Source organism: Hyperolius riggenbachi, chromosome 6, assembly GCF_040937935.1.
Source record: "Hyperolius riggenbachi isolate aHypRig1 chromosome 6, aHypRig1.pri, whole genome shotgun sequence".
NCBI classification, from domain to species: Eukaryota; Metazoa; Chordata; class Amphibia; order Anura; family Hyperoliidae; genus Hyperolius; species Hyperolius riggenbachi.
This window is the reverse complement of record NC_090651.1, coordinates 66,733,992-66,747,032: the sequence shown is the minus strand read 5'-3', so window position 1 is coordinate 66,747,032 and position 13,041 is coordinate 66,733,992. Positions and strand designations below refer to the sequence as shown.

Genomic DNA, 13,041 nt, shown 5'->3' with positions numbered 1-13,041 from the left:
CTCAGCGCTCCCCTCCTGCAATCTTTAGTGACAGCGGGCAGCAGCAGCGACAGCAGGCAGGTCACATAGCTCCTTCACCCCGGAGGTCTCCCATCAGTAAGTGCTTCATGTCACTTCCTGTGTAAACAGGAAGTGACATGAAGCTCTTAGACATCGGAGACCTCCGGGGCGAAGGAGGTATGTGACCTGCCTGCCGCCGCTGCTATAGGCTCCGCCCACCTGTGACTTCAATCTGCCAGCCGTTCGTAAGTGCCCGCGGGTTGTTAACCCCTCGATCGCCACATAGTAAGCGTAAAATACGCTTTGTAATGTATACAAAGCGTATTATACAGGCTGCCTCCTGCCCTGGAGGTCCCAGTGATCAAAAGACCACCAGGGCAGGCTGCAGCCACCCTTGTATGCACCCAAGCACACTGATCCTGCCCCCCCCCTGCCCTCTGATTGCCCACAGCACCCCTCAGACCCCCCCCTGCTCACCACCCAGACCCCTGTTTGCACCCAATCACCCCCTAATCACCCATCAATCACTCCCTGTCACTATCTGTCAACGCAATTTTATAGATTAGGTCCTAAACTGCCCCATGGGGGCTCCTGATCACCCCCCACACCCTCAGATCCTCCCCAGCCCCCCCCCCCCCCCGTGTACTGTATACATCTATTCTCCCCTGTAATCACACGCTGATCACCTGTCAATCACCTATCAATCACCCCCTGTCACCACCTGTCACTGCCACCCATCAGAACAGACCCTAACCTGCCTCTTGCGGGCATCTGATCACCCACCCACACCATCAGATCGCCCACAGACCCACCCTCAGATTACCTCTAAAGTGCATTGTTTACATCTGCTCTCCCCTCTAATCACCCATCAATCACCCATCAATCATCCCATGTCACCACCTGTCACTGCTACCCATCAGATCAGACCCTAATCTGCCCCTAGGGCACCCAATCACCCGCCCACACCCTTAAATAGCCCCCCAGACCCCCTCTGATCAACTCGCCAGTGCATTGCTTGCGTATATTCTCCCTTGTAATCACCTACTGATCACCTATCAATCACCCCGTCACCCCTGTCACCACCTGTCACTGCTACCCATCAGATCAGACCCTAATCTTCCCCTTGCGGACACCCAATCACCCCCCCACACCCTCAGATAGCCCCCCAGACCCCCTCTGATCAACTCGCCAGTGCATTGCTTGCATATACTCTCCCTTGTAATCACCTACTGATCACCTATCAATCACCCCATCACCCCCTGTCACTGCTACCCATCAGAGCAGACCCTAAACTGCCCCCTGCGGGCATCCAAACACCCGCTCACACCCTCAGATTGCCCTCAGACCACCCCTTATCACCTCCCCAGTGCAATATTTACATCTGTTCTCCCCTCTAATCACTCACTAATCACCCATCAATCACCTATCAATCACCCCCTGTCACCACCTGTCACTGCTACCCATCAGATCAGACCCTAATCTGCCCCTTGGGCACCCAATCACCCGCCAACACCCTCAGAACTCCCTCAGACCCCCTCTGATCAACTCGCCAGTGCATTGTTTGCATATATTCTCCCCTGTAATTACCTACTGATCACCTATCAATCACCCCATCACCCTCTGTCACCCCCTGTCACTGCTACCCATCAGATCAGACCCTAATCTGCCCCCTGCGGGCACCAAAACACCCGCCCACACCCTCAGATCACCCCCTAGCACACCTACCCATCAGATCAGGCCCTAATTTGCCCCGTGTGGGCTCCTGATCACTCGGCCAAACCCTCAGATCCCCCTCAGACCCCCTTCCGATCACCTCCCCAGTGCATTGATTGCATCTATTCTCGCCTCTAATCACCCCCTGAGACACCCATCAATCACCTCCTGTCACCCCCTAGCACACCTACCCATCAGATCAGGCCCTAATCTGCCCCCTGCGGGCTTTTGATCACCTGGCCTCACCCGCCCCACCGCAGTGACAGAATTATTTTTTTCTATCACTGCTGGTCTCTACGACTTAATTGTGGCTGAGACCAACCGTTATGCAACACAATATGCAACCACCAATCCAAGAAGCTACCATGCCCAGCCTTTTCGGTGGAAACCACTCCAAGTTTATGAACGTAACATTTTTTGGGGCCTTCTCCTTAACATGGGTCTAGTCAAAAAGAATGTATTGCGGTCTTATTGGTCTACACACTCAATAAATCCCATGCCCATGTTCTCTGCTGCTATGTCCAGGTCAGGATTTGAGAACATCCTGCGCTTCCTGCACTTCAGTGCTAATACAACCTGTCATCTAAGAGGCCACCGTGCTTATGACCGGTTCCACAAAATTCGGCCTCTCATAGACCACCTGTCATCAAAATTTGCAGATGCTTATACCCCTGAACAGTCATTTTGAGACATTTGGTTTCCAGGCTACTCCTCACGGTTTTGGGCGGGCCCCTAAAATGCCAGGGCAGTATAGGAACCCCACAAGTGACCCCATTTTAGAAAGAAGACACCCCAAGGTATTCTGTTAGGTGTAAGATGAGCTCATAGAAGATTTTCTTTTTTGTCACAAATTAGTGGAAAATGACACTTTGTGAAAAAAAAAAACAATAAAAATCAAATTCCGCTAACTTGTGACAAAAAAATCTTCTATGAACTCACCATACTACTAACGGAATACCTTGGGGTGTCTTCTTTCTAAAATGGGGTCACTTGTGGGGCTCCTATACTGCCCTGGCATTTTAGGGGCCCTAAACCGTGAGGAGTAGTCTAAAAACCAAATGCCTCAAAATGACCTGTGAATAGGACGTTGGGCCCCTAAGCGCACCTAAGCTGCAAAAAGTGTTACACATGTGGTATCACCGTACTCAGGAGAAGTAGTATAATGTGTTTTGGGGTGTATTTTTACACATGCCCATGCTGGGTGGAAGAAATCTCTTTGTACAAGTACACCTATTAGTGAATGGGAACACAGTTCCCATTCATTGATAAAAGTGCCAGTATCAATGATTGCCGGCATCAACAGAAGTAACACGTCTACGCATTACTTCCTGTTAGCGTACTAATAGTATGCTAACAGAAAATAATGCGCGAGGACATCTTGTGGCCAAACAGAAAAATTACACCCACATACATGTTTTTTTTAATAAAAAGACCTAAACATGCTATTAAAATTAACCTCTTACCTCCCACACTCTCCCATAGTTACCAAAATAAATCTTTTGCATAAAAAATGACAATTAAAAAAAAAATAGTTACTTTAGGGACTGAACTTTTTTAACATGTATGTCAAGAGGGTATATTGCTGTTATTTTTGAAAATATGGGCTTTTAAATAGGGATGAATGTAAAACTGAAAAAAAATGCACCTATATTTCCAAATAAAATATTGGCGCTATACATTGTACTAGGTAAATATTTTAAACTTTGTAATAACCAAGACAAATGGGAGAATAAAATAGGTAGCATGTATTATTTTAAAAATATAATGGCTGAAAACTGACTAAAACTGACAAAAACTAAAGAATTTTTTCAAATGAAGTTTATAGGATTTACAGAAAGTGCGCAATAGTTGTTTAAATAAAATTAGGCAGGTGCATAAATGTTGGCATTGTTGTCATTTTATTGATTCCAAAACCTTTAGAACTAATTATTGGAACTCAAATTGGCTTGGTAAGCTCAGTGACCGCTAACCTACATACACAGGCAAATACAGGTATAAGCGAGAGTATTTAAGGGGGTCAATTATAAGTTTACCTCCTCTTTTAATTTTCTCTGAAGAGTAGCCATATGGGGTCTCAAAACAACTCTCAAATGACCTGAAGACAAAGATTGTTCACCATCTTGGTTTAGGGGAAGGATACAGAAAGCTGCCTCAGAGATTTCAGCTGTCTGTTTCCACAATTAGGAACATATTGAGGAAATGAAAGACCACAGGCTCAGTTCAAGTTAAGGCTCGAAGTGGCAGACCAAGAAAAATCTTGGATAGACAGAAGCGACTGGTAAGAACAGTCAGAGTCAACCCACAGACCAGCACCAAAGACCTACAACATCATGGTGCTGCAGAAGGAGTTACTGAGCATCGTTCAACCATTCTGTACACTTTACACAAGGAGATGCTGTATGCAAGAGTGATGCAGAGAAAGCCTTTCTCTGCCCACAGCACAAACAGAGCCACTTGAGGTACGCTAAAGCACATTTGGACAAGCCAGCTTCATTTTGGAATAAGGTGCTGTGGACTGATAAAACTAAAATTTGGTTATTTGGGCATAACAAGGGGCGTTATGAATGGAGGAAAAAAGAACACAGCATTCCAAGAAAAAAAAAACGCTACCTACAGTATAATATGGTGGTGGTTCCATCATGCTGTGTGGCTGTGTGGCCTGGGAACTGGGAATCTTGTCTGTAAGGATTCCTCCTGTGGCGTGTTATGTCCATTGCAGTGGAGCCGCAAACGGACAGTTCTGGCTTGTCTGCCTACATTCGGTTGTGCATTCGCAATGAGTCACATTGTCATTTGCAATTGCTCTGCAGTTCTGGGCAGCTCAGGATGCTGTCATCATTCCACCAATTGCTTGCTACAGCTGAGCTGCGGCCAGATAGCCCTGGATTTCCTGCAGGCATGTTGTTACATAATACTGCATGTATTTCCTATGGGAGTCCTTTGCATTCACAACCAGCTAGCAAATGGTAATCAAGCCAGCTCAGGATTGAATGATTACCATTTAACTGTGTGGAGATTTGCATGCTGCACCACTGGTCGATGCAGGCATAAAAGTCTGTCTCCCCTTTTAGACCTCGCCCATCATAGTGGTCAGTACCCTGTCTGCTGGGCACTGTGCTACTCTGTATAGTTCTGTTATTGTAGTTCAATGCGACCTTATTACTTGTGCTTTAGCTAGTTCTTGATAAATATATATGCAGACTTGCTAATATATATTTACCGTAATATTAGTCAATGAAGGTGCACATTGGGCAGTTGCTACTTTGCGTGCTTTGCATTGCGCATGCCCCTGAAACTGAAGTTCTTGGTTGTGTTGTATGTTCTTTATAGCGTAACTCAATGCAGTGTGAATGTAGCCTACGGCCCACTGGCTGTGTACTTACCCTTTATTCAATTTATAGTCTTGGTTAGTACTTTTATTATGCTGATAAATGTTACAAACTTTCCCTGCTTCTTGTTTCTTTTATGTGTAACTGTATTTTGGTGCACATTCCTATAAGATCTCCAAATTGTAAAATAAGTAACTCACCTGTTGAGGCAGAAGTGGTTGTATTCTGGGCAGTTGTAACCACTATTAGCCCTGAATAAAGAAAGACAAAGCGGTTATATTCGATTTTTACCGGTGTTACATCACAGTTATATAACAAAACATATTTATGTTCCAATAAAATCAGAAGCAAAGCAGTAGTTACAGGATCTATGTCTCTCTCACACAGAGGCAGGATAAACTCTAATCCCAATCCCATAGAACTAGAAATCATAAACACACAATTATTATCACCTATTCAGTAAGCCAGCACCTGATCAGTAGCCGTTCTTGGGCGAGACTCCCTAATACTGCTGCTGCCTGCTGAGCACCACCTAGTGGCTGCAGCTCTGGCACTTTGAGAAAAGCACTATACAAATGTTGGAATTATTATTATCATCATAGTATTGTAGCACACTCCTTCCAGCTCTAAAAAGGAAATCCAAGCGGTCATGTGACTACACCTAACAGGAAATGTTATTATGAACACGAAATAAAATAAATATAAGGGTGAGATTTAGGGTGAGTAATTACTTGCAAACAGCAGCAAGCCTTGTTAGTCACTTTTAGACCTGCACTGTTTTGCTGATTAACCGGAGGCAGTTCAAGGTTGATGGAGTTGTCAGGATCATAATGGAAGAGCTACGTAGTGGGTGAGTGTTCCTGTGCTCAGAATTAATTAGGCATATGCACAAAAGTAAGCATTCTTTCCAATACTTTCGATGGTAAGATAGCAATGGTTGTGCCATTAGCGTGACCCGCATTTCATTGTTACCACAAACGTTGCACTGCACACTGGAAGCAGCACAGCCTATCTGGATGAACATATTCGTCCAGATAGGCTTAAAGAGACACTGAAGCGAAAAAAATGATGATATTATGATTTGTATGTGAAGCACAGCTAAGAAATAAAACATTAAGATCAGATACATCAGTGTAATTGTTTCCAGTAGAGGAAGAGTTGAGAAACTCCAGTTGTTATCTCTATGCAAACAAGCCATTAAGCTCTCCGACTAAGTTAGTCGTGGAGAGGGCTGTTATCTGACTTTTATTATCTCAACTGTAAGTGAACTGTTTACTTTTTCTCTGCTAGAGGAGAGTTCATTACTTCACAGACTGCTCTGAAAGACTCATTTTGAATGCTGAGTGTTGTGTAATCTGCACATATTATAGAATGATGCAATGTTAGAAAAAACACTAAATAACTGAAAATAAAAGTATGAGAATATTTTCTTTGCTGCTAATCTTCTAGTAATTATTCATAGTACACAACCAATTCACTATATCATATTTTTTTTTTTCGCTTCAGTGTCTCTTTAAGTGGTTAAAGAAGTAGTCTGTAGCACACCCAGCAGTATAGCACTAACTAACCACGATCATGGGCATAGCACACTGGACAAGGGCAGACTTTATTTGGGCAGGGGCCAATCAAGTAAAACTACTAATTACAGCAGCCTTTGGCTGCTCTAATAAGAGAGTGCACAACTGGCCACTCTAACACTTCAGACTAAGTGGAGTAACTGGATTCACCCAAAAATGTTCAAAAACAGTTTGGTAGTCAAGATAAGTGTGATCCTGCCTTTTAGACAAAGACTCGTGTATATGGTTAAAAGCCATTTATTAAAATTCAGCACTTTAATGACAACGCGTTTTGCAGCAGCTTTATCCAGTCAAATATTGTGCCATAGTGCAGAGAGCAGTGTAGCCTCTTTGGCGCCCCAGGCTACACTGCTTCTTATCTTGACTACCAAACTGTAAATGTTTTTGAATATTTTGGGTGCCTCCAGTTACTTCAGCTAGTGTCCTAGTCACCCCCAGTTAGGGGATACACACAAGGCTGAGTGTGGATGGTGCTTCCCCGCAAGCATCTGCCAGTTGTTGCTTCCTTTAGCAATCCACACTTGTGAGTATATTCTCTGCATATGTTACACTTTCCCTTTGTGGTTAACGTGTTACATTAGATTGAGCTCCCGATGTCCCCAGGGCTGTGGAGTCGGTACAAAAATCATCCGACTCCTCAGTTCATTAAACCTCAGATTCCAGGTTCCCAAAATTGCTTCGACTCCTCGACTCCAACTCCTTAGTCTAATTTTTACACAGGCTATAGATTTAGTTAAAAAATCATCAGACTCCTCAGTTTATTGAAACCATTGACTCCGACTCCACAGCCTTGGTCCCGGTGCTTTTTTCTTCTTACTCAGTCTGGACTTTAGACTAAGTCATTGCTCTGCACCGACTTATGGAGGAAGCCAGCTGTATGAGTCAACTCCTGGAAGAGCTGGACTCAACATGGGAATGGAAAAGAGTTGAGTGCATGAAACACAGACTGAAGAAATTGTTGTAGTGTAAATTGAAGACTAAGATTGAAGTGGAACATAAATAGCTTTTCTCAACAGAGTAGTTTTCTCGTAGTCTAAAATGGTTAGCACTCCCCTGGCTCAGATCCTCACTGCGTCCAGAGTTCTCTTTCCTATATCCTCCACCGTATCAACTTCTTGTTCTAGTTTGATGTCTTGTCTATATGTACACTTGTTAGAACTGAACTATTGCCACTGAACGTTATCTGTATTGTCCTATTTGTAATCTGCTTGGATTATTTACTGTATGTTATATTTAATTCTATAGCATAGCATCAAGGGATATCATTGATTGACTGTATTGTCCTATTTGTAATCTGCTTGGATTATTTACTGTATGTTATATTTAATTCTATAGCATAGCATCAAGGGATATCATTTTAATATATAAAGTAATTAATCATGATAATGTGAACAGTAGTAGATTTTAATAAACAGTAAATAATTGGGCCGTAAAAAGTGTCAGGGTGTGGTCACATCTTCTATACTTTAGCATGGATAATGTTTTAAACAGAAAAAAACTACTTTCACAATGTATAAAAAGCTTCCTTGTTTTTGTTCCATGACAGTGGGGCGGCTATTCAACATTTGCAGTGGTGAAGGTAGATTTGACTGCATACCAACAGCTATTTCATGGTAAGAGAGACATCTTAATCCTTGTAAATTAATATCCTGCTTTGAAGACTAATTTGCATTTGCATTGCCCTGCCTCTGTCTGTCAGCTGCTGCCAATATAGAGAAGTGTTTGGGTGTGGCTGTAGTCAGCATTTCTATGCTTTATTACAGAGTGCTGTACTGCTCCCATCTAGCCCACCAGATGTTACATGGGACAGATGTGAACCACATCCTAACCATGTGAATGCCCTCACTGTATGTGGATTGTGTCTGCAGTGGAGGTGCTGTTCATTTGCCTGTGGAGAACTACCGGTACTACACTTCCATAATGTGTAACGATATGTGGTGTAACATTAAAACATTTAAAATACATATATACACATACGTATATGAAGTTCATTTTCCCAGAGAAAAATGCACTAAAAATTGCTTTTCTCCTATGTTGCAGTCACTTACATTAGGCAGTAAAAGTCTGACTGATCTAACAGGTTTTGGACTAGGCAATTTCTTCTTGGGGGATTCTCAGTATTTCCTGCTATAACCCTTGGAAAGGATCTATATTAAGATGCTGACCAGCCTTCCTCCTTATTTGCATGCTAGTTTGCACACTAGTGCTTTTGAAAATAAAGACAACTCTGATAATTCCCCCTGAAGAGATGGACTAGTCCAAAACCTGTCAAATCTGTCTGATTTTCACTGCTTATTGTAAGCAACAGAAACATGGGAAAAAAAATAATTTGTAATTTTGGAGAAATGTACTTCTTGCACACATGTATTTTAAAGTGTACACTTTTTCACAATAGTGGTCTTTTAATGTTTTGTCATATAGAACTTCTGCGAAAGCTTTTGACTCAATGTGATATATACAGGGGCATATCTACAATGCATGGGGCACCTCAGCATAACTTTTATGCTCCTCACCCTTCCAAAGCTAATAACCCTTACCCATCTCTTCTTAGTAGTGACCCCGCATTCTGGGAGCCTATCTGCTAGCGATCTTATAACAAGTGTAGCCAACATGATCTTCCCACCCACAACCTGATCTGACGCATAGATCCTGTACAACAGGGGTGTTAAACTCTAACACAAAGTGGGCCAAAATTGTACACTGGGACCAAGTCGAGGGCCAACCTCAATGTCTGCTGACCAACATGCTCCATTATAAAGTTCCCAGGTATCTAATGGCCCTCCAACCCCTATACAGTTCTCTGGTGTCTAGAGGCCCCCACCCTCCCCTATACAGTTCCTTAGTGTTTAGTGCATTCCTCCTACCTCCCCTATATGGCTTTCCTGGTGTTCTAGAGCTTCACCGCCAATATAGCTTCCCTGGTGGTCTAGAGTGCGCCAAACATAATGCAAAGTGGGGAAACCACTTGAGGGCCAAATTTAATGGCTTCTGGGGGCCAGATTTGGCCTGCGGGCCGGAGTTTGACAAGTATGCTGTAGAGGGAGGGATGGTAAGTAGTTGGGGCCCCTCAAGCTCTGTGCCTCCTTACGATTGCAGAAGCTGCTCCCTTTAGGGCCTGTTTCCACTACACACAGATTCTGCATGCAGAAAACTGACTCCAATGAATGCCTATGGGAAATCTGCATCAGAAAAATCGCGTTCAGTGGAAACAGGCCCGTAGACATTCATTGGAGTCAGTTTTCTGCATGCAGAATCTGCATGTAGTGGAAACAGGCCCTTATAGTTACACCCCTATATATAAAACAGCCATCAGTATACATTTTCATAGCTTAGCTTTTCTAATTCCAGTGTACTTTCATTGGGCTTGCTCTACCATCTGGATCTGGGCCAGGGAACTATGTGCATGGGGTTTTCCCTGGGCACAGTAAGCTTCTTCTCTCATCCCAAAAACATACCGATAAAATAATTGACTTTCCCCAAAACTGGCCTCAGGCTATGATGGACAAATAACTGAGAGATTAGATTAGATGAACATACTGTATGATTATGGTAGAGCTCTACTGAGGGATATTTAGTGACAAGACTCCATGAAGCACTGCGGAAGAAGTCGGTGCTATATAAATAGCAACTAAATGAATAAAACCTGACAAGGTTCTAATTTTGTCATAATTTTGATAACTGTCATCCTGCAGTTTGGGCCAGTAACTGTGACTAATTTTTTAGGACCCGTGGAATTAAAATACACACAGCACAGGAAACTTCAGCTCAGCCTAGCCGCAGGAAGACCGCCTATGTACACAAACCCTAAATGTGGCCACACACCATACTTTAAAAAAAATACCTTTTCAATTCAAGAATAACAGTACATTTTTCTGTTTCATTGTAAAGGAGCCCATTGATGGTACAATCTCCCAAATGCGATCATATGATTTTTTTTTATGTAGTGTGATTGGAATGTTTATCATTTTCTCCTCCGTTGTTGTACCCGAACAATTATTTTCAATCAAACGAGATGATCAGATGGTCGATCGTTCGGTTAATTGGATCATTAATGGGCACCTTAACATTTAAAAAATCTGACCAACTCTGAAACAATTGTTTGGTTGTATACATCAAGAAACTAACAATCTACCCTAAACCTTTTCAAATTTCTTAAAAAATGATCAGAAAAAAATCCACCACTCCCAGTCTTCAAGTTTCTCAAACAAATAATAAAAAATAAATAAATACATTTTTCTGCCCAATCTTTAGCAGACGTTGTGCTGCAGCCAGTGTACACACAATAGCCTGACTCCTGATTCTTGGCCATGGTGGTCTTTATTGTCCACCATGGCAGAGTTCAGTCCTGCATGTGTACGTAGCTTCAGTAAGTCATTCCCATTGTGTAACCGAGAGTAAAGATAAAGGTGGCTGCACTTGACACAAACAGTTTACAATGTAAAGAATTACAAGATTGCAGAACATAAGTCCTTACCTGTCAGGAGCACCAGGAACCTCCATGAGGTCATTGTACTGCTTATGTGGAGGCCCTACCTCAGGCCTGGATAACAGAATCTGCCAGAAATAGAAAAAGTACATATGAAAGCAAATGAATAATGCTAAAAGACAATTATTACTTACATTTTTAACCAGTTCATGTATTCAACATGAACATTTTGCAGGAGAACGTAAAGTGTAACTGTCTGGCCTATTGCTGGACTAATCAAATTCATTCTCACTCATAATTATTTCACTTTTGGACAGGACTTCTATTTACAGCAGATGGGCGTGGCAATGGGTTCAAGATTCGCACCACAGTATGCAAATCTCTTCATGGTCAAAATCGAAGAGGAATACCTCAATGCATGTGGCATAAAACCCATGGCCTACTTCCGCTTCATTGATGATATTTTAATCATCTGGTCCACAAGTGAGGATGATCTTCTCCAGTTCCACAGGAACTTCAATGCCTTCCATCCTACAATCAAATTGAAAATTACCTACTCTCACACAGAGATTAACTTTCTGGACACCACCATATACATCAGGGGTAACAACATACAAACCTCTGTGTATCGCAAACCTACAGACCATCCCACATACCTAAGATATGACAGTTTTCATCCTAAGCACATTAAGAACTCTATAATTTACAGCCAAGCAATAAGGTACAACCGGATTTGTTCTGACAGGATGGACAGAGACAAGCACCTGGATCGCCTTAAGAACACTTTCATTAAACAAGGTTACAGTCCTCCTATGGCTCAGGCCCAAATCAGAAAAGCCAGCAACATCCTCAGGACTGAACTCCGGAAATATAAGCAAAACCAGAAAGAGGAACGTGTCCCTTTGGTTGTCACCTACAACCCACACCTGGAAATCTTAAGGAGGATTGCTAAGGAACTACATCCCATTTTACACAAGGATCACAGACTGAGAAAGATATTCCCTAAACCTCCCCTCTTGTCATATCGGCAACCACACAATCTAAAACAGTTGATTGTCAGGAGTTCTTTGAATAGGCCTCAACAAAACGGAACATCACCCTGCCGACAAAAAATATGTGGGACCTGCAGACACATTTACTCCACTGACAGGGTAATGATACCAGGTTCACAACAGGAGTACAGAGTACAAGGTACATTTTCCTGTGGTTCCACCAATCTGGTATATCTGATCATGTGTGCGAAATGCCCCAATGTTATGTACGTGGGAGAAACTGGACAAACTCTGCGCAAACGTATGAATGGACACAGGCACACTATTAATGATACCAAATCTGGACTCCCAGTTGCTACACACTTTCGGTCCAACGGACACAGCATGGATGATCTTCGTGTCACTGCCCTGAAGGGTGGCTTCAAAACGTCAAATGATCGATTAATAGCAGAAACAAAATTTATAAATTGGTTCAAAGCTGTGGAGAACGGTTTGAATAAGGACAACAACTTTCTATATTGGTATGAGATTGATGATATTTGAACTTTCTAAGCCATTATAGCTGAATTTGTGAACTAAGAATTTACGATACCTCTGTGTCAGTCCAACTCCCAGGTCTGTGAGCAGGTGTTAAACAAGGATCCTTATCTTAGCTTACAACCTCTAACCCCAGGTCGATGGTCTGTGTGAATTAAGGCATCTTAATGACATGTATTTATGCTTGAAAAAATATCTGTTTTCCCTTTTGATGTTGCATGTATATAAGCTGTCTGTACCACCAGTTTGCAAACTAACAGGATATAAGCCAGACGAAGGCTGCAAGGCCGAAAGCTTGCTTATTTTATTCATTTTTAGTTAGCCAATAAATGGTATCATCCTGGTTTAAAACTTCTTATTTTTATCTGGTAAACAAGTAATAAGGATGTTATTATGTTAACCAGGTAATCCAAAAGTTAAAAATCACTCTTAAGGTGCCCATACATGGTACAATTTTTTCGATTAGA

General features: G+C 42.5%; 1 protein-coding gene across 1 annotated transcript in view; it reads left to right on the top strand.

The window, feature by feature from the left end:
* The window catches only part of LOC137522050 (uncharacterized), a 44,117-nt gene extending 33,793 nt beyond the window's left edge, over positions 1-10,324 (top strand). Inside the window, exons 4-5 of the mRNA XM_068242071.1 lie at positions 8,166-8,232; positions 10,312-10,324. Coding sequence (XP_068098172.1) covers positions 8,166-8,232; positions 10,312-10,324 — 80 coding nt within the window. The remainder of the gene's footprint in view (positions 1-8,165; positions 8,233-10,311) is intronic.
* Positions 10,325-13,041: the final 2,717 nt, after the last annotated feature.